Source organism: Humulus lupulus, chromosome 1, assembly GCF_963169125.1.
Source record: "Humulus lupulus chromosome 1, drHumLupu1.1, whole genome shotgun sequence".
In the NCBI taxonomy this organism is placed as follows: domain Eukaryota; kingdom Viridiplantae; phylum Streptophyta; class Magnoliopsida; order Rosales; family Cannabaceae; genus Humulus; species Humulus lupulus.
In genome coordinates this window covers 102691358-102713448 of record NC_084793.1, presented here as the reverse complement: position 1 = coordinate 102713448, position 22091 = coordinate 102691358, and the positions used below count along the sequence as shown (strand labels likewise).

At 38.3% G+C, this 22091-nt stretch overlaps 2 protein-coding genes across 3 annotated transcripts; both read right to left on the bottom strand.

Annotated features, from left to right (window-relative positions):
- Window positions 1-619: 619 nt before the first annotated feature.
- Window positions 620-6538, bottom strand: LOC133796502 (alpha-L-fucosidase 2-like). 2 transcript variants are annotated; one of them, XM_062234055.1, is made up of 10 exons: window positions 6301-6538; window positions 6060-6205; window positions 4820-5733; window positions 4261-4393; window positions 3633-3791; window positions 2847-3071; window positions 2650-2751; window positions 2422-2557; window positions 1913-2108; window positions 620-1153 (listed from the first exon to the last, which is right to left on the bottom strand). In XM_062234055.1, the coding sequence occupies exons 1-10, from the start codon at window positions 6506-6508 to the stop codon at window positions 847-849; spliced, it is 2526 nt and encodes an 841-aa protein (XP_062090039.1). In that variant the 5' UTR covers window positions 6509-6538; the 3' UTR covers window positions 620-846. The 2 variants fall into 2 exon arrangements, with proteins under 2 accessions (XP_062090039.1, XP_062090029.1); XM_062234045.1 differs by lacking the exon at window positions 6301-6538 and having other exon boundaries at window positions 621-1153; window positions 4820-5777; window positions 6060-6194.
- A 232-nt stretch (window positions 6539-6770) lies between these two features.
- Window positions 6771-12082, bottom strand: LOC133796495 (alpha-L-fucosidase 2). The gene is made up of 10 exons (XM_062234031.1): window positions 11720-12082; window positions 10974-11119; window positions 9939-10783; window positions 9573-9705; window positions 9057-9215; window positions 8491-8715; window positions 8301-8402; window positions 8027-8162; window positions 7674-7869; window positions 6771-7311 (listed from the first exon to the last, which is right to left on the bottom strand). The coding sequence occupies exons 1-10, from the start codon at window positions 11925-11927 to the stop codon at window positions 7008-7010; spliced, it is 2454 nt and encodes an 817-aa protein (XP_062090015.1). The 5' UTR covers window positions 11928-12082; the 3' UTR covers window positions 6771-7007.
- Window positions 12083-22091: the final 10009 nt, after the last annotated feature.

The window sequence follows — 22091 nt, the reverse complement described above, 5'->3', positions numbered from 1 at the left end:
CACCATATATACTATATAAATCAAAACATAAAAAAAAAAAATATCAAAATTAAAATTATTATGATACTAAATTTCAAACTAAAAAACAATATCAAATAATTTACTTGTTAAATACACACAAATAACCTAAAATTATATATAATTTACAAAAGAAAAAACACACATAAATAAGTTCATAAATATTAATACTATGTAAAAAGTTATTTTTATATATTTTTTTTAGTTGTCTTAGTTTTAGACTTAAAATTGCTAACTAAACATACATAAAATCTTATTTAATTGGTATAAAATTTATAACTTTAAAATAATAAATAAATTATTCAACTTAATAGTTTAATTATGCAATTAAATAAAAAATGAAGTAACGTAAATGAGATAATAAAATTATTTTGTATATGTAGCTTTTTGACGTTGTTTTCAATTTTTGCTGCAAATGATTTTATTATATAATAAAAAAAATATATCACTAACAATGAAAAAATATACAACTATTTTAATATTTAGATTTTGTCAAAATTACATTTTTTTTCTTATATTTTTTTATCTATATAAATTTAATTATAATGGTAGCACATGCCTTGTTTGTGGTTCCACAGCTAGTATTTCAATAAATATAGGATTTTCATGTGCAACTTTTACTTGGAATTATTTATACAAAATTATATTTTATAATATTTTAAATTAAGTTTTAAAATTACACATATTTTTATGGTATTAATTTTCTAAAATTTACTATTCTATATATTTATATATAAAAATAATTTCATATAAACACATATATTATTGAAAATAAAAGAACACAATATAGGCTCAAGGGTTCAATCCCTCCCCGGCCTAGGAAAAAAGCTACTTCTGAGAGTATGTCTTCACGCATTTCAGCAGTCCATTGAAGGTGTAAACTATGCCAGATGAAACAGCTGCGGTTGCTGTAGCTCCCCTATAATGCAAAGTCCTTACACAACTGTGTTCCTTTGCCCACAGATTGACTTCTTGAAGATTTCCCTCATCCCAGAATAAGTCAACAGTCAACCCGCCCCGTGCTCTCAGACCTTTCACAGACCCATTAGGCCACTTAGCAGTAGGAAGAGCAGGAACTAAGTAAACATCAGTTGTGGTGCTTTGTACTAACATCTCTGCTACTCCTGCAATGAAACTGATACCATAACAAATACTGCCCATTAAATAACTTTCTTCAAACACAGATAATTTTAACAAAAATCTGCACGGTTGATTGTTAATAGAACCACTAGATTGATACAGAAAATACAAGAAACAACAAGCAAGGAATATAGAAGAAGATGATAAAATTCCTCTTAGTTTTACTAAAAGAAACTGCAAGAACATTACAACAAGAAAATGGCCGGTATTCAAGAGACCACCAACTCTCTCAAAGAGCAAATGCTCCACTCAATATTAATTCTCCATGACCTCTCACTGGCTCTCTTACTTCCTAAATATATACCCATAAAACCATTTCCCAACCAACTCAGCAATTCCAATACCACTAGCCTCTCTAAGTGCCTATGCCAAAATTAAACTTAATGCCTAATGGCAAATTGCCTCACCAGGGTCTATCAATTGTTTCTGAGGTAATTGCTGCTTTACAAGCAAATTTTGAGCATGAGGTGTTTATCTTGAAGACAATCACTCAACTATTATACTTAAGGTTTGGAATTTATGTCACATTTCATTGCATGAAGCAATTTGGTGTTTGAACACAGACCAAAGACCAAAGCTATTCTTTGTCCTAAATGTCTGAAGCAAAAGAAGATCCAACTAGGGACAATAAATTGATATCCATTTACAGCACAAATTTTAGTGGCATATAGTATGCTGAGATCAGTGTTTTAACAAAGCAAATCTTAAGATTGCATATTTTGATCAGCGTTCGAAGACAGACGATGTTGCTTACCCGAAGTTGGCATCAATCTGAAAAGGAGGGTGCGCAGCAAATAAGTTACTGTATAATCCCCCTTTAAATTCCCTCTCCTGTTCGGGATCAACTAAGTTGATCAAACGCTTGATCATGTTATATGAACGCTCACTGTTCAGTAGTCGTGCCCACAGAGCTATTTTCCATGTGGTTGACCACCCTGGACCTTCCTCGCCTATTTTCAGCAAGAAAGTTAAAAATATGAGAACACAGGTGTTTTATCGTTAAAAATTAAATACTCGTGAGATTCAGAAAATACCCCAAAAAATATATTTTATGCTAACAATCTTTGGTAATAATTGTTTGTGAAGGGCGAGTTATTGATAGGATAAATCTTTTAGCTGGGATCTTCCATGTGGAAGGCATTGTAAAGACTTCTCAGTGGAAAGAATCATTGTATTTAGTACATAATTTAGAGCATCTTCATATAGAAAAATTATCTTACCCAAAGCTCAAAAAAAGTGAAGCTAGTTAGTTTGCAGACAAACCTCGTTTGTAAAGTGAAAATTCTACTGCTTTGCAGAGGTCTGGCGTTTCATCAAGAGTAATTGTGTGCCCGGGATACAGCCCAAATAGATGAGAAAGATGTCGATGATGCACCTCTGGGTCCTCAAACTCTTGTGCCTACCTTAAGAGAAAGTATTACTCACCCTGTATGCAGAATCATGTGCAATAAAATAATTTTGAAAAACAGACACATGAGGCTATTCACTAACCCATTCCATGATAGAACCGTCCTTGTCAATTTTTGTAGGAGGAAGTCTTAGTTGAGCCTTTTTCACCTTTTCAACAAGGTCATCCTTATTTCTGCCAAGGAGCTGTTAATGGGGATATCAATTAAGCATATGAAATAAATAATATACGGACTTTTAAAACTAAAATCATTTCAGAAGATCTGGACAAAGATTATCACCTCAGCAGCAGAAACAGTTGCAAAAAAGACCTCTTTTATGATGGTCATATCCATGGTTGATGAGTAGCTTACACTAGCAAGCTTACCATCAGATGTAATAAAGTTATGCTCTGGAGAAGTCGATGGATTGGTTTCCAGATATCCTCCAGAGCCTTCAATTAACCAATCCAGCAGAAATCTTGTGCATCCTTCCAACAGAGGGTACGCCTTTTTCTCCAGAAAGTCCTAATTGTAGAAGACAGTAGCAACCTATTAGTTAAGGTGTCACTTGGATAGTGAATTATGTTCGTTCAAAACAAATGGGTTTTCTATTACACGTAATTCTTTGCCTAATTTTTTTTTCCGTCAAACTGCTCAACTATTTGAGTGGATATTTCCCTCCTAAAGTCTCTTCAAATTGGATGGATTTGAAATCCATTCACTAAAAGTCTTTCCTTCCAAACGACAATCTTTTCCTAATTCCATCCAATAATAACAACATTCATTTCCCTACATTCCACTTCTCACTCTTGCCAAACACAAAGTATAAGCACAAGCTTCACACCTTAATATAATAACCAAATTCTACCTACATTTGTCAAAAGAAAAAGAAAACAAGATGTGTGAAATTAAAAACTGTGATAATCTTCAACATATGGCTTATGGCATACATCTTGAAGAAGCAAATACTAATAAAAACTAATGATATTTGTCAATCACCTTCTCTAAAACCTTGCTTTGACAAGAGACAAGTGTCTTTGTTAAAGAAAGGCAGTAGAGAAGTTAGGGTTGGAGATATAACCTTACATGGTCCATTGTATAATTGTAGTGCTCCCACAGATGTATGCAAAGCCATGCCCCACCCATAGGCCATAGAGACCACACAACATCACCATCACTTGCAGATGATTTTGCCCATATGTCAGACTTATGATGTACAACCCAACCACTTGCTTCATAATTCACCTGTCATATGAATAGAGAATGCAAAACAACTAAAGGATATTACTTGGCAGAGGAATAATGAAATCACAACTGACCGTCCAAAGGTGTACAAGGAGATTCCTAGTTTTGTTCTGGCTAAAATTGCTGCTATCCAGGCCCCAAAACAAATTAAATAATTTTTATTTAAACAAAACCCCAGCTTGTATTATAATTCAACTGAATCAACAAACAGGGATAGAGATGATTACATAATAATTACAAAAGATATTGCCATTCCATAATTAAATCAGAAAAGGAAATTCCTTTGAGACATTAATTAGCCGGTGGCCACCCAATGCCTTATTTCGTCCTAACGCCTCTCTTCATCATCATCCAATTCTTCAAAGATTCTCTTATTTCGTTCGAGCCATAGAGCCCACCAAGTTTCCAAAACAAATATATATTTTTTTTATATTATGCAAATAAATCATCTGAGTATATAAATGCTTACTTCTGCAGTTTTGCTCCCATTGATCGACAGTGAGGAGATATAATCAAACAAAGGTTCCTGGCACTCACCAAGGTTGCAAGGAAGGGAAGGCCAGTAGTTCATTTCAATATTAATGTTTAAATGAGGGGCCCCACTGCACAGGATAAACACTCAATAAAAATTTGATATAAATAATAGCAAAAAGTGACAAAAATAGTATATTAAATTTTTTTAACAGTGTGCTTCCAACTCTCCCTCTTTTGTTTCCAACTTGTCCCTATGGCTCTACGAAAAGTAAAAGTAAAAAAAAAGAAAATATTCAATGATAATTAAGTGTGAAAAAGGAAAATGTCAGAATAGATACCTCTTCTAGAATATTTCAGATAGAAAAGCTTTACATCATTTTAAACTTTTGAAACAGATTTAGCATGATGAGTATGCATTAAAACAACTTTATATAAATAATAATAATTAATGATGCTTGTTCAAGAATACATAGCTCCAGTGATCAAAGCTGAAAGGTGCTAAAGGCAAGCAGTATTGTGAAAGTAAAGTTCAATTAGAGAAAATTTGAGCATACTCCCATGCTGGTTGAAGATCCTTGTTCCATATCCCCTGCAGGTTTGCAACCTGGCTTCCAGGCCGTGAACAAGAAATAAGCAGATATCGACCATACTGGAATAAAAGTTCAACAAGAGAAGGATCTTCATCATTTTGAAAAGATTTCACCCTCTCTGCAGTTGAGACTGAATCATCTTCACCACCATCAATATATAAATCAGCTACGGAAGGTCCGGATGATGAAAAAGTCTGCAAAACCCCATTTCCTAAAAGGCTATTGGATAATTTAGAAAGCTGCAACGAAACACGATGAAAAAGGTGCTGATAGTCCTCTACATGTTTTGCAAAAAGATCAGAGTACGACAACCTCCTTAGTGTACCCAATAACCTGAGAGACTCAGAAGTTGGGTCCCTCTTAGAATCTAAAGGCTTAGTAAGTGGCCCATCAAATGAAGATGAAGCCACCAGAACAAAAACAGCCGAGTCTGAACCTTCAACCCTCAATCTTTTGTCATCCAGAATAAGTATTTCACCTCTGCTACTACTACTACCAATCTGCAACTCAAAAACTGCAGAAAACTGAATTCCCTTCGGGCTGTCATTTACATTCACTTCAGGTGGGATCCTTTTATCAGGGAAACTTCCTTCAATTATTATCTGGTTCTTTCCATGTACGTATGAATTTTGTTTTAACTTGCTATCCATAGACACAGTAAAGGACACAGATCCTAGCTTGCTTCCAGAAATCTTTGTCACAATTGCTTGGTGGGGATATGAAGCAAAATGCTCCCGAGTAAATTCTACACCATCTACAGTATATTTTACTTTCACTGTTGCATTATTTAGGTCCAGCTCTCTATGATAAGATCCTTTCGTGTATGAAAGATGAGAATCATCAAATCCTATATTGATGTCACCCAAAAGCTGGTAAACCTTCACCATCATGTGAATATAGTCAGGAATAGTTCCCATAATCTCTGGAAGTCCTCTTTGAGAAAATAACTTATCAATACTAGCATAAAAGCCGACGAAAATTGTATATATTACAATAAAGTGCAAACAAAAACTAGTTCAATAAAGATCAGAACTGACAAGCCTAATCCTAACATGAATTTCAGTTTGAAATGATCAAACGCCTTACAAAACTAGACAAGTCAATGACATAAACGAAATTCTAAATCACGAAGCAGAGAAAACTAAAAAGAAAAGGAAATCTTTATAATTTTTTTTAAAAAAAATTAGCCAATTCAGTAACAAACCTCAGCTGGGCTTCCAGTCAATTTGGCTGCAGCAGTAGTCGCTTCGGCATAATCACTGTCGTTTACAAGTTTTCTGACCTCTTTGAGTACCTCCGGAGCATTCGAGTTAGCATAGTTACCTGGTGCCCCTGTCCAGAGAGTGTCCTCTGCACAAAAATTTGAAACACTAACTTTAGTTGCTGTCAGATTAACCAAACCATACAAAATCTGTGAATGACATAATTTGTGTTCAACATTCTACCATTGAGCTGGATAATTTCGGAAGCGACGCCACCCCAAACCATGGCGCCGAGGCGGCCATTGCCGATGGGAAGCGCATCGGTCCAGTGCTTGGCGGGATCCTTGAACGTAACTTTGAGAGGCCTGGAACTCCCAGAGTGGATTAGGGTTGAGTTCAAAACGTCCTTCTCTGGATGTTCTTGCACCAAAACCCATTCTCCATCTTCCATGACGGAAGATTATGATGCAGATGCGGAAAAAGAAGAAGTAAAAGCTTTATTATTAGCCAACTAACAAGAGACCACTTTATATGTTGCGGGCCATATTCTTTTATTCTGCTTCTGCGCTTGATTTAACCGTCGTCTTACATTTTCGTTGGTCGTAAAAACGACATGTTATTTCTACTTACGATAGTCGTTTTATAATGATAAACGACACGTCTTTGACCATTTAGAAATTCACTATCCTTGTATCTTAACCAACAACCAAAAAAAAAATAATTTATATATATATATGGTAATTCCTTCTCGAACAACGGTTTATGTAATACAAAAGATAATTCAATTCATTATTGTCGGACGTGCCATTGGTCTAATAATTTATCAAAATGACTCTCTCACAGGATAACAAAGAATTAAATGTAAACTGATCAAAAAATATTGAGAGACCGAAAAAACAATGCTCTTTAAAGAAGATTCTGATCTTAAAGCCTCAAGGAAAAGCCGCTCCTCAAAGAGAGTAAGTTTTGACACATTTTAGTTGCCTATTGAAAGTGTAGACCCTGCCAGCTGATATCTTTGTGATGACTGTAGTCCCTCTATAGTGCAATCTTTGGATAGAATTCTGGTCCTTTGACCAAAGACCAACTTCATGAAGATCGCCTTCTTTCCAGCAGATGTTAACAGTCAACCCACCACGTGCCTTGAGTCCTTTTACACAACCATTTGCCCACTTATCACGTGGCAGAGCAGGAAGTAAATAAAGGTCCCTAGTAGTACTTTGGACAAGCATTTCTGCAATTGCTGTTGAAAATCTGTCACCCAAAAAAAAACATGAAAAGCAACCTGCATTATCAATCTTATATTTTATGACCAAGTTCATCATGCCAAGGCTTCAATTGATTTCGATTTTTAATTTGAAAGAAGCATTCCGGTTGGCCACTCCTACACACTCCCCCCACAACCACTTGAACTAGGTTACAAGTTAAATGTTCCTAGTATTCATTTTCCTAGTATTCATTTGGTGCATTATAATGAATTTGTTATATCTTATGGCATTGTCATGGTAAGTCCAATAAAAAAATTAAACAAAAAAAGCTGGTTCATACAGTTCAGTTTAGATCAAATTTCATCAGGAGCAGAGTTCGTCAGAGGCACAACACAGAATATGGCTTACCCGAAGTTGGCATCAATTTGGAAGGGAGGGTGTGCGGTAAACAAGTTGCTATAAAGTCCTCCCTCATAATCAGCTTCGTGATCTGGATCTACCAAATTAACTAGATGTTTGATCATACGATAGGCGTGCTCGCTGTTGTGAAGACGAGCCCACAATGAAGCTTTCCATGTTGTTGACCATCCAGGACCATCCTCTCCTGTTAGAAAAGATAATTGGTAATTTGGTCTATTTCAAGAAAGATAAACATCATCACAACAACATATTAAAATTCATGCAAGTTCACGAAATCTTATATGCCAAAAATATATCCTCTTTCTAATTTTTTTCCTTCTCCATAGTCAATATAGGCATACCTCTTTTAAAGAGAGTGTAGTCTGCAGCTCTACAGAGGTCTGGAGTTTTCTCAACAGTTATTGTGTGCCCTGGAAACAGACCAAAAAGATGTGATACATGTCGATGATGTGGATCTGGATCCTCAAAATCTTTTGCCTGCCACCAATATAGCAGAAAAAATATCTAAGCTCACAATTTATGAACAGATTGTCAACATAGATGACTTATAAAGACCTATTAGAACATGAGATATTCACAAGGTTGTCAAAGATGGAAATAAAGGATCAAACTTACCCATTCCATAATGGAACCGTCTCTAGCAATTTTTGTTGGCGGAAGCTTGGATTGAGCTGCTTGAACTTTTGTAACAAGAGCATCCTGACTACTTCCCAAAATCTGTTTATAAAGAAAATTACCGTTATAAGAAAAAGTACACAGATTTAACAGGAAACGAATGCATCAGCTGTTAAGACAAGAGTTTCACCTCAGCAGCAGAGATAAATGCAGAGAAAACTTCTTTAATAATAGCAATGTCCATGGTTGCTGAGTAGCTCACGCTGGCCTGCTTTCCCTCTGGAGAAAGAAACATGTGCTCTGGAGAAGTTGATGGATTGGTTTCTAGATATCCTCCACGGCCTTCAATCAACCAATCCAACAGAAATGAAGTACATCCTTCCAACAAAGGATATGCCTTATTTTTTAGGAAATCCTAATTAGGTAAATAAATATTAGAATCATTTACCTAGCAGAAATTTGAATCAGATAACATAAGTATGAAGATTTTCTATACCATCTATAAATTTGCAAAGTGTTCCTAGGATCTGTGATATAAATTTGCAGAGTGTTCCTAGGACCTGTGATGTTATATGATTGGATATATGCAAGGAAAGAGTTTACCAGTTCAACATCCATACAGGTCACAGAGTTTGTCAATAGCATTACTTTAAAATAAAATCCCCCTCTCGGGCTAAAAATGGAAATGCAAACAATGAAAACAGCCTATTGACTATGAGTATGCAATAATGTAAAAAGAATACAGCAGAAGCTTACTTTGTCCATTGTGTAACTAAAATGCTCCCATAGATGGGTGCAGAGCCAAGCTCCTCCCATCGGCCATAAAGCCCACACAGCTTCACCCCGATCTGGTGATGTTTTTGCCCATATGTCAGACACTTGATGAGCAACCCAGCCACTGGCTTCATAGTTCACCTGAAAGTTTATGTCTAAGTAAATAAATAATTCATGATATTAAGTTAAAAAAATTGTAAACTTGTCAAGTTTACTCATTGCTAGTGCCCATTTCTTAACTATTGATGTCTTTTTCATGGCGAGGAAGGTCACAAAATAAATTCTTCCTTAATTCTTTTCTTGGGATGATCCTATAGTCACTTTAAGTACACCACTAGACACTTGGAACTTTTCATTTTATTGAAAACTTAAAATTAATCCACTTATTGAAACACACACACACACTTATCCATCGAAGTAACCTCGAAACCAGAGTAATTCTGCTGCAATATGAGAAAACTTAAACTGTAAATGTAACTAGAAAGAGCTGAATCTTACTTTGGCAGTTTTACTCCCAGTTTCTGATAATGATGATATGTAATCAAATAGCGGCTCCTGGCATTCTTTGAGATTGCAAGAAAGGGAAGGCCAATAGTTCATTTGAAGGTTGATGTTCAGATGAGGAGCACCACTGCATGGCAAAGAGCTCTGAATGTGTCACAAAAATAAAACTTAAAGTCGCATAGAATGCTGATGCAATGTAACTTGCATTATTGAGTTGACAACTCAAAGGCAAGAAGCCAATCATGCCATCTAGTTAATCATCTCTGACATAAAATTTAAAATATATATCATCCTATAAAGTTTAACTCTTTGCACAGATCTGTTTTGTAAGAATTAAGATGCTGAGAGAAAGAGACGTACTCCCATGCAGGCTCAACATCCTTGTTCCAAATACCCTGCAGGTTTGCCGCCTGAGTTCCTGGTCGTGAACAAGATATAAGCAGATAACGACCATACTGGAACAAAAGCTCCACAAAGGAAGGATCTTCATCAGTTTTGAAAGATTTAACCCTCTCTGCAGTTGAGACAGAAACTTCATTGCTTCTTGAGATGCTCTTGGAACTTCCTGAAAGCTCCAATGAGACGCGATGGAACAAATTCTGATAGTCACTCAAATGATGAGCCAAAAGATCAGGATATGACAACTCCTTTATAGCATTTAAAGCTTTCAGGGTGTTAGAAGTTGGATCTTTCTTAGAATCAACAGGCTTTGTAAATGGTCCATCAAATGAAGATGCAGCCAACAGAAGCAAGACAGCAGAATCTGAATTTTCAATCACTAACTTCTTGTCATCCAAAACACGGATGACCCCACTGCTGCCACTAATGTGCAAATTAAGAACTGCAGAAAACTGAATTCCCTTTGGATCTTCATTCACATTCACCTTTGGTCGAATCCTGCTACCAGGACAGCTCCCTTCCATTAAAATTTGAGTTGTCCCTTTTACTTGGGAATGGTGATGCATCTTGCTGTCTAAAAATACTGTAAATGAAAGAGAACTCGATTTACTCGCTGAAATCTTTGTTACAACCACTTGATCAGGATTTGACGCAAAATGTTCCCTAGTAAATTCTACATCACCAACAGAATATTTTATTCTTACTGTTGCAGTGTCTAAGTCCAGCTCTCTGCTGTATGTTTCCTTGGCGTAATCAATATGAGAAGGATCAAATTCTAGCTTAATGTCTCCCAGTAGTTGATAAACCTTCATTACACAATGTAATCATAATGTTATGTAACCTTCACTGTACATGGAATTCATCAAATTTAGATCCTACTATCAACAATAGTCAGTTAAAACTAGTACTAAATAACATAGCTAGACATAATTCCATCCATTTTTTTCTTTTTGACGAGTAATTTAAGAAAGCATTTAGTTGATGAAATTTACATACATCAGAAGGATCTCCTGACAGCTTGACTGCTTCTTTTGTAGCTTCGACATATTCACCATTGTCGACAAGTTTCCTTACCTCTGCTAGTGCCTCGGGAGCTTTGGGGTTCGTATAATTTCCAGGAATTCCAGTCCATAGTGTGTCGTCTACAAAATTTACAAGTATTCACAGTAAGTTTGTTTTGAATCACATAGTCTGTGCATTTGCACAATTCTAACTAAGCCTTCCAAACACCCACTTTGGGAAATCATACTGATAATCGTTTAAGCATTTGAAAATTTTAAACGTGTGTCTCACATCACTTTGTTTCCTGTATACTTAATTCATTATTAACCAAACATATCAAATAGTAATAGAAAGGCAAACTTGGAAAGCAAAGAATCGAAATTCATTAAGCATTTCCAGAAAACAATATTTCCAATTTTCCATTTCATAGTGTGTCCTCCAAAAAAATTCAAAAGTCCTTACAATAAGTTTGTTTCGAATTATATCTTATACAAACTTACATTACTCTAGTAACCATTGTATATACAATCGAAGAGTTTAGTGTCAAAATCTCTAACACAAACAGATAACCAGTCATCTTAACATTACCCTGTTTCTTACAATGTATCCGTAATCCACAACCAGATCAAAGCAAGCATCAAAATGATGCACTGAAACCATCTCAAAAAACAATTTTTTAAAAAAACAAAAATACAAATGGTAATAGTCGTAAACATAGCACAAAAGATTTGGAGCATCACCATTGAGCTGGAGAGTGTCAGAGGCGACCCCACCCCAAACCATGGCTCCAAGGCGGCCATTTCCGATGGGGATCGCATCGGTCCAGTGTTTAGCAGGCTCAGTAAACGTAAGCTTCAAAGGCTTGGAATCATCCTCCTTCACCGAACTCGGCTGCCACAGGTCCTTCTCCGCCGGTGGCCGAACCAGAACCCACTCACTATCCTCCATTCCCGTTTGGCTCTTATCGTTTTGATCAACAGTGAAAACCTCAGATTTTCTTCTGGGCGTGTTTTCGAGTACTAATTAACCAGCAGCAGCATAAGCAGCAGCAGAAGCAAGGGAGCAAAGGGTAATGGCCCAATGGGGGAGTAGTTGGCTAATAATTAGTGACCAAAGCTTTAAGCTTACATTAAGCTTCGGCATTGTTTGATTTTCACACGCCATGAATTGGAGTGGCCCCACGTCGCCTGGCATCGTTTGTAGCTTTCCTTTATAAATTATACACACACATTTTTTAATGTTTTTTACAGTACGGTGACGTAATGTTGTCGTTAATCACGGGATACCTTACGGTGAATATTCGGTTAAAAAAATATTTTAAAAAAAAACTAAATGTAGGGATGGCAAATACTTCACCGACCCTACTCCCTTTAAAAAAGCTTTATTACTCTTTTCATTTTAATCAGTTAACATACGCGGCGTACCTACCAATCCTAATTACTATAAAGTGCCCAAGGAACCTCATCCCATTAAAATTGTAAAATAAAATAGATTGACATAATTATGTATATTTTATTAAAATAAACTAAATTACAGATAATTAATAAGTAATTAAATATACTAATAGTATAAATGTATAATGATAAGTAATAGATTAAGTATACTTTATTATAGACTCACGTTTAATCAACCGAGTTATTTACCTAAGACCCCCTCGAGGTTTGAGCCAAAGACTTTAACTCATTAATTATATTTTTATGGACTATTTGGTAAAATGACTTATTTTTTAAAGTAATTTTGTAATTTAGCATAGTTTTAATAATTTTTTACAAAGTTGTCTCTCATAATTTAAACAGGTGATAGAAAAATTCAAATAGGTGGTCGAAAATTTTAGACAACTGGTCAAAAAATTTAGACAATTGGTCGAATTTTACAAAGATGCCATTTTGCAAAAAATTATCAAAAGTAGGTCAAAGTGCAAAATCACTTAAAAAATGAGGTTATTTCACCAATTTCTCTATTTTTAATGGAATGTTTGTGGCAAAACTACTCAATATTTAGAGTTTGTACGTGGCATATACTCAATTTTTTTTCATAGGGAAAATACCAATGTTTATAAAATAATAATTACATTAATATCTACCTGCTAGGTGCTGACTAAACCAACATGTGTTACTTGGTGATTAGTCCAACTCACAAATATTTCTAAAAAAATGTTTTAATTAATTTTAAATTGGAAAAATTAATCAAAAATGTTTTTAAATTTTTTAAAAGTATTATACAAAATTAAATATTAAATTAAACTCAAACTCTTAATTAATTGAAATTGATAATTATTATTTAAAATCATCACAGTGTTTAATATTCAAACTCAGATTTAAATAAAAAAATTAAACTTAGAATCCAAAATCAAAAATAAAAATCAATAACTAAAAGAACACCTTAAAAACAACTAGAATCCCATCCTCAGTCCTCACAAATTCGACCCAAATGAACCCATTTCGTTTTCCCAACAAAGAGTGCCAACACCCTGATCTCCTTGCCACATCAAGCGACTTCCTTCGCATTTGGTGCATCTCTGATCAAGACTCCGACGAATCTTAGCCTAAAGATTTTCCTTGTGAGTACATTAATTTTATAAACTCAAACTTTGATTCTTTTTTCCCATTATACAATAACCTTGAAGAAGGTCCTAGATTTTGTGATAAAAAATATAACTTGTAGGTACAGTATCCCACAGAATATAGTCTCTGATAATGGTACTCAGTTCGACAACAAATTGTTTACTAATTTTTGTGAAAGGTATGGGATCATAAAGAGCTTACCCTCAGTTGCTCACCTGCAAGCAAATGGACAAGTCGAAGCTGTGAATAAAACTTTGAAAAGCTCAATTAAAAAGAGACTTGAAGAGGCAAAAGGGAGGTGACCCGATGAAAAGATTAGAATTACTCGAAGAGAAAAGTTGGGGTAGGGGACCTAGTCCTCAAAAAAGTATTTATGGCAAGAAAAGACCCCTCGGTAGGAGTGTTCAGGCCTAACTGGGAGGACCCTATCTTATCAAATCAGTCATCCGACCAATTGTTTATAAACTAGCTTGGTTGAATGGAGTGCTAGTCCCACGAGCTTGGAATAGTGAATATCTATGACATTACTATCAATAGTTTAGAAATTATGTTATTCACCTATGTTTAAGCGTTGTAATATTTTCCTTTTTATAAAAGAAATTATTCATTTAAATAATCTTAGACCTTGTAACGTCCCAAAATTACCTAATAAGACTTAGGGCCTTGATTAGGGGGGCGGGATGGCAATATGTGGAAATATGTATTTAATTGCTATATTAATTGTTAATATGTGAATTATGTGATAATATGATTAAATGCACATATTTAGGGATATTAAATATGCATGTGGGCCGCTTCTTATTAGAAGGGCGACTTTGGTAATTTGGCCTGTTGCGGGCATAAATGTGTATTTGTGTGCATATATGTTATATATGTGAGAGACCACATTATTATGTGGGTTTGTTTGAGCTATTCGACACGAGGCGATCCTAGGGAGCAGGTTAGTGGGAAAGTCACAACGGGACCCAATACCCGACTCGGGGCAAGTCAAGGGGTATTTTGGGTATTAGATATTTAATTGGTTATCGCGTTATGAAAATAAATATTTGGTGATATATTCGGAGTTAGAATGTTTAGGAGGGAATATTGGGGAAATTTACCATTTTGCCATCGGGGACGTTTTTGGTACCCCGAGCCTTGGGATTAACTTAAGTGACTTATGTTAGATAAGACAAAACAAGAGAACACCTTAGAAGCTTTGCCTAAAACCGAATCTCCCTCTCCAATAACTCTCTTCTTTTTCCCTCAAGGACTTCCAAGCTAACCTTTGAAACTGAAGGGAATTTTGGGCTAGAAACATAAGGATTGGAGCTAAAATCTTGGGGATTAAGTCAGTAGAAATTTGGTGGATTCAATCTTCAGTAGAGGTAAGCTTTAAACTAAGGTTTTAGCATTTAAATTATGAGTTTTCATGGCTGGTTTTAAGTGTTTTAGAGCCTTTGAGGTTCAAAGATTGAAGTAAGGATTTAGTGAGTTTTGAGACTGGTTTTCTGTTGGGTTTTGTTGCTGGGAACATATTAGAGCTATTGTATTGATTTAATTGTGTTGTTGGGATGATTTTGGGTTAAGTTGGATGAGATTTGGCTGCTGAAAATGGAGGTTTTTCTGGGTTCGAATGGATCGGGCTGCGGCTCTGTTCTTGGTGTGCTGCGACCCTCTAAAGCAGATGGAAGCCAAGGAGAAAGGCGGGCCGCAGTGCCACTATGGCTGGGCCGCTACATGTGTCTGCTGGTTGGGGAGGCTGGGCCTCTGGTTGGAGGCGGGCCACGACATGGGGGCATAGGGCCGCGACTCTTAAGGGGTTTTTGGACCCCTAGAAGGTTTTGAGCGTGGGAACTTAACCTTAGGGGCTTGGGATTGTTTCCACTACCCGATTTGGTGGAACCTGAGGTCCGGGAGGCTAGGACTTGGTTCGGAAGCCTTTGATAGCTCGATATTAATAGAATCCTATTTTATGGTTGTGACTTAGGCTATCGCTAAGGGCTCGGAATCGGGATCGTGCTCGAGGGTCGTTCTTATTTTCGCTTGCTTTGACCTAAGGTAAGAAAACTGCACCCAAAACGTGTTGTATGTGATTAGGGCTTGGCCCATTTGTTAAATGATGATATGATTAGGGTTTGGGCCATAGGATTGGTTATGTTAGGCTATTGTTTTAAATGCTTGTTGATAAATGCTTAAGTGCTCGTATTCGTTACATGAATTCTATGGTTAGGGCATGTGGCCCCTTTATGTGAATATGTTAGTATTGTGGAAATGGTTATTCAATGGGATTATATGATTAGCATGAATATGTGCTTAATTGTTGGGATGTTCCTATCCACATCTGTTTGTTTTAAGTAAGGTATGTAATCCTAGATCAGGGCTTGACTTATAAGTCAAGGACGGCAATAGCGTGTTGTGCGTTGGTCGAGAGGCATTGGCCTAAACTAGCAACGTACTATTACGTTGATCGACTCTAAGGTCAAAGATGAACCACGAGAGTTGGGCTAGCTCTATGGCTAGTGAGACAGAGCTAAGGGTGAGGCCCTAAGTGACTCTATGGTTATGTAGCTAGGACATAGGCCCGAGGGTTGGCTTAAAAGCCAACTGAATAGGGCAACAGCCCCAGGTCGATCCAATGATCGTGTGTTTGAACTAAATGGCATTGGCTATGAATTAATGTTGTTGATTATTGTTGAATGGTTATTTAAAGTTATATTCTCTATTATTGTACGTTCTGTTTTCTTGCTGAGCCTCGGCTCACGGGTGCTTTGTGGTGCAGGTAAGGGAAAGGGAAAGCTTGACCAGCCATGAGTTGGAGAGCTTTGGTGGCGGTGTGTACATATGCGGCTGCTCGACCATCACAGCCGGGGTTATCTCAAAGGAACTAGGGTTATAGCCCTATTTTGCCGCTTAGGCCGGATGATATAACTTTTGATATGTATTTCCCCTTTTTAACAGTTGTGTTGTAATATTTTGGGATCCAATGTTATATAACACTTTTGGAATAAAAGTCAATGGTTCTTTGACCAAAATTTTTAACCCTAACCCTTGACACCAACCTTAGTTACACATTTTAAGCCAAATGACCTGATTAGCAGGTTTGACAAAATTTTAAGTACATAGTGTAACAGTCTTGGATTAGGAGGGCGTTACAACTTGGTATTAGAGCTGCCAAGGTTTAAGGGTTCCTGAAGACTAGCCGGGCATGTACACTCGCCACTAAAGACGAGCTCGACTCAGGGTTCGATAATTGTTATGTGTTTATATGTTTAAATGCTTAAACATGACATGAACGCCTTATCTGCATGCCTGTTTAGGAAGCATGAGATTATCTGATAGGGCCTAGCCCTTGACTGTTGCATGAATGTTAAAGAACGTGCTTATTAGCATCGTTACTGCTTGTGGATGCAAGGGAACCACTTATTAGCGCTATCATTGTTTATAGGCCAGGGGAAAATGTTTATTAGCATTGTAATTATTGGCAGGAATTAAAGAACATGCTTATTAGCTATGTTGGACTTGTGGAAAATACTAGGATATGATTATGAATATTGTTATTTGCTGATGGATATCAGGAGGTGCTTATTAGCACTATGAATGAATTTATTGTGTGATGGCATGCTTATTAGTATTGCATATGTATGTTATCTGATGATCTTGGACCGTCAGGCGGCAAGTGGTATAGTTATGACTTACCTCATGGCTGATTTGATCTCTGTAGGGTGGATAGAGTGAAAAAATGAATCCATGAAGGTCAGAGAGGCTGGCTGGCCAAGAGTTACAGGCCATTGAAAGGAATGTTCAGGGCCAGGCCCCACAGCTAGCTCCAGAGAACTGGCAACAAGTGCTTGCTGACATGGAAGCCAGGTTAGAGAGGCAGGAAGAAGAGATATGCCTCTTGAGACAGCAACAAGTTCCAGTAGGGAACCAACAAGCTGCGGTACCAGCAGTGGTACAACCTGAGGTATCGGCAGTTGTATAGCCCCAGACAGGGAGAGATAGGTGGGAACCCCTATATGAGAGATTCAGGAAGCAATACCCTCCAGTTTTTTAGGGCGGTTCTGATCCACTGAAGGCTGAGCAGTGGATGACCATGATAACCACTATCTTGGACTTTATGAGGGTAGGTGGTATTGAGAGAGTGGCCTGCAACACTTATATGTTTCGGGAGGATGCCCGAATATGGTGGGAGGTGGTATCCCAGACTAGAGCAGTTACCACTATGGAGTGGGAAGAATTCAAAACCTTGTTCAACGAGAAATACTATAATGACGCAGTTAAGGTTGCGAAGGCTGAGGAGTTCAGCAGGTTACTTCAGGGTAACATGTCAGTGACCGATTACACCTTGAAGTTTGACAGATTGGCAAAGTTTGCCAGGGATTTGGTGCCCACTGATGGGACCAGAAGAAAGAGATTTTTGCAGGGGCTACAACCTATGATAGCTCGAGATGTTCGTATTACTACTGTGCCGGGAGTGACTACCTATGCATAGGCTGTGGAGAAGGCGCTTACAGCTGAGAGTGCTGAGAACAAGATCTAGCGTGATAATGTAGCCAGAAGGGATTCTAAGAGGCCGGGACCTCCATTTCTAGGTTTTGGTAGGGGCGGAGGCCCCAGTGATCAGAAAAGGAAGACCCCAGACATAGTTTCAGCTTCCGGGCCAGATAGGAGGCCAGGGTGGCGGTGAGACATGGAGGGCATTCTCAGAGTGTCCTAGGTGCAGGAGGCGCCATGTTGGGGAATGTCGGGCGAAGGCCTGTTTTGTTTGTGGTAGTATGGGGCACCTGAAGAAAGATTGCCCGAGAGCCAGAAAGGAGGAACCAAAGAAAGTGGATAGCCTGGCGCCAGCTCAGGTGTTCACCTTAACCCAGACAGAGGTCGAGGCTAGTCCCTCGGTGGTTACAGGTCAGCTTTCTAGTGCTGGAACCTTTTACACTGTTCTTATTGATTTGGGTGCTACACACTCCTTTGTTGCTAGTAGAATTATAGATGGGTTGTGTAGACCTTGTGATTTCTTTTCTATGGGGTTTGGTATGGTATTGCCTACTAGAGAGTTAGTGATATCCAAGAGATGGATTAGGTCACTACCAGTTACAATGGATGGCAAGGAGTTGTCAGTTGACTTGGTGGAGTTGGAGATGGCTGATTTCGACATAATTCTTGGTATGGATTGGCTAGAGAAGTATGGGGCATCAATAAACTATAAGAAGAAGATGGTAAATTTTGAGCCAGAGGGTGAGGACCCCTTTGTTTTTGTTGGCACTGTGCATGGACCCTGTATACCTATGATATCAATACTTAGAGCTAGAGACCTGTTGCAGGGGGGATGCATAGGGTTCTTAGCTAGTGTGGTGGATACCACTCAAGTTATGCCAGTGGGACCAGAACAGACTCGGTTAGTCTGTGAGTTTCTGAATGTATTTCTAGAGGACTTGCTAGGGTTACCTCCACACAGGGAGATTGATTTTGTGATTTAATTGGCGCCAGGGACAGAGCCAGTGTCTAGGGCACCTTATAGGATGGCTCCAGCAGAGCTGAAGGTTCAATTACAGGGATTATCGGGCTTGGGTTTTATTATGCCCAGTTTCTCGCCATGGGGCGCACCGGTACTTTTTGTGAAGAAGAAGGACGGTTCTCTAAGGATGTGCATCGATTACAGGGAACTTAATAAGTTGACTATCAAGAATATATATCCTCTGCCAAGGATTGATGATCTGTTTGACCAGTTACAAGGTAGAATGATATTCTCTAAGATAGATCTTCGATCTAGTTATCACTAGCTGAGGATCAAGGAGGAAGATATACCGAAGATAACTTTTCGCACCAGGTACGGGCATTATGAGTTTTTGGTGATGTTATTTGGATTGACTAATGCCCCAGCAACATTTATGGATCTAATGAACAGAGTGTTCAAGGACTACCTAGATCAGTTTGTGATCGTCTTCATCGACGATATATTGATATACTCTCGGACGAAGACAGAGCACAAGCATCACCTCAAATTGGTATTATAGAGGTTGAGAGAGCACAAGCTGTATGTGAAGTTCAAGAAGTGCGAGTTTTGGTTGCCACATGTGACTTTCTTGGGTCACATAGTCAGTAAAGATGGTATTAAGGTGGATCCATCAAAGATTGAAGCGGTCAGAGATTGGCCAAGACCGAAGAACGCTTCAGAGATCAGAAGTTTCTTGGGTTTGGCGGGTTATTACAGGCGCTTTGTGGAAGGGTTCTCCAAGGTTGCTTCATCATTGACAGAGTTGACACGCAAGCATAAAAAAATTGTTTGGTCGGACAAGTGTGAAGACAGTTTTTAGAAGCTCAAGGAGAGTTTGATCACCGCACCAGTTTTGAGCCTTCCTACAGATCAAGGTAAATTTGTGGTTTATTGTGATGCTTCGAGATAGAGTCTGGGTTGTGTACTTATGCAGAATGGGAAAGTGATTGCCTATGCATCACGTTAGTAGAAGGACTATGAGTAAAGATACCCCACACATGATTTAGAGCTGGCAGCGGTTGTTTTTGCACTAAAGGTGTGGCGGCATTACTTGTATGGTGAGAAGTATGAGATATACACTGATCGCAAGAGCCTAAAGTACTTTTTCACCCAGAAGGATCTGAACATGAAGCAGAGACGTTGGTTGGAGCTGGTAAAGGATTATGATTGTGAGATCCTTTATCACCCTGGGAAGGCCAACGTGGTAGCTGATGCCTTGAGCCGGAAAGGGTCGGGATAGTTATATAGTGCCGGACAGATATCGAGGAAGTTGGCTGATGAGATGACTCGAGCAGGGATAGAGTTAATGGTGGGCCGGTTGGCCAATATCACTTTATAGCCGACTCTCTTGAAGAGAATCAAGTAGAGACAGTTAGATGATCCACAGTTGGGGCAGGTTTGAGAGGACGTCCTAGCTGGAGTAGCTAAGGACTATTCGGTGTTGAGTATGGGCAACTGAGGTATAAGGGTCAGATTTGTGTTCCGATGGACACCGAGATTAGACGAGAGATTCTGGATGAATCTCACACCACCCCGTATTCTCTTCATCTAGGCACCATGAAGCTGTACCAGGACCTGAGAGTTTTATATTGGTGGCCTGGGATGAAGAGGGATGTGATTGAGTATGTAGAGAGATGCCTGACCTGTCAGCAGGTCAAGGCTGAGCATCAGAGGCCGGAAGGACTGTTACACCCTCTGGATATCCCAGAATGGAAGTGGGAGGATATCACGATGGATTTTGTGGTAGGCTTGCTTAGGACAGTGGGCCAGCATGATTCTATTTGGGTCATTGTGGATCGATACACGAAGTCAGCTCATTTTTTATGAGGACGAATTACACAGTTGACTAGTATGCATATCTCTATGTGAGAGAGATAGTTCGCCTTCATGGGACGCCGAGGTCTATCGTGTCTGATAGGGACCCTATCTTTACTTCCAAGTTTTGGGGGAGTTTGCAGAGGGCGATGGGTACACAACTGAAGTTCAACACAACTTATCATCCTCAGACCAATGGTCAGTCTGAGAGGACTATTCAGATATTGGAGGACATGCTGAGAGCGTGTGTGTTGGACTTTGAAGGGTCCTGGAGTAAATATTTGCCTCTGATAGAATTTTCTTACAACAACAGCTATCATTCTACCATCAGGGTGGCACCTTATGAGATGCTATATGGTAGGAAGTGCAGATCGCCCATTCACTGGGATGAGACAGGTGAGAGGAAATATTTGGCTCCCGATGTAGTTCAGAGGACCACTGAGGCTATCGAGAAGATTAGAGCTCGGATGCTCGCTTCTCAGAGTAGGCAGAATAGTTATTTTGACCTGAGGCGGAGGAACATAGAGTTCCAGGTGGGAGACTATGTCTTCCTTAGGGTTTCACCTCTGAGAAGGGTGAAGAGGTTTAGGAAGAAGGGCAAGCTAAGCCCTAGGTTTGTGGCACCGTTTGAGATCCTGGAAAGGATTGGGCAGGTGGCCTATAGGTTGGCCTTACCCTCTGCACTATCTAGTGTGCATAATGTATTCCATATCTCCATGTTGAGAAAGTATGTATCAGATGGAACTCATTTACTGAGTTATGAGGATTTGGAATTGGAGGTAGACTTGTCTTATGAGGAGCAACCAGTTCAGATTCTTGACAGGAAGGACAAGGTCCTAAGGAACAAGACTATACAATTGGTTAAGGTATTATGGAGGAACAGCAGGGTCGAGGAAGCAACCTGGGAGCTGGAGGAAGATATGCGAGATCAGTTTCCCAAGCTTTAGGTAAAATTTCGAGGACATAATTTCTGTAAGGAAGGGATAGTTGTAATGTCCCAAAATTACCTAATAAGGCTTAGGGTCTTGATTAGGGGGCCGGGATGACAATATGTTGAAATATGTGTTTAATTGCTACATTAATTGTTAATATGTGAATTATGTGATAATATGATTAAATACACATATTTAGGGATATTAAATATGCATGTGGGCCGCTTCTTATTAGAAGGGCGACTTTGGTAATTTGGCCTGTTGCGGGCATAAATGTGTATTTGTGTGCATATATGTTATATATGTGAGAGACCACATTATTATG

Excerpts from the sequence above, each read along its gene's own strand:
- LOC133796495 (XM_062234031.1), bottom strand. The coding sequence starts at position 11,927 with ATGGAGGATAGTGAGTGGGTTCTGGTTCGGCCACCGGCGGAGAAGGAC. Across the intron at positions 9,216-9,572 it reads CTGGGAGTAAAACTGCCAAA|GTGAACTATGAAGCCAGTGG; the intron begins GTAAGATTCAGC and ends ATAAACTTTCAG. Across the intron at positions 8,163-8,300 it reads ACGGTTCCATTATGGAATGG|GCAAAAGATTTTGAGGATCC; the intron begins GTAAGTTTGATC and ends TATTGGTGGCAG.
- LOC133796502 (XM_062234055.1), bottom strand. The coding sequence starts at position 6,508 with ATGGAAGATGGAGAATGGGTTTTGGTGCAAGAACATCCAGAGAAGGAC. Across the intron at positions 6,206-6,300 it reads CGAAATTATCCAGCTCAATG|AGGACACTCTCTGGACAGGG; the intron begins GTAGAATGTTGA and ends ATTTTTGTGCAG. Across the intron at positions 2,558-2,649 it reads ACGGTTCTATCATGGAATGG|GCACAAGAGTTTGAGGACCC; the intron begins GTTAGTGAATAG and ends CTCTTAAGGTAG.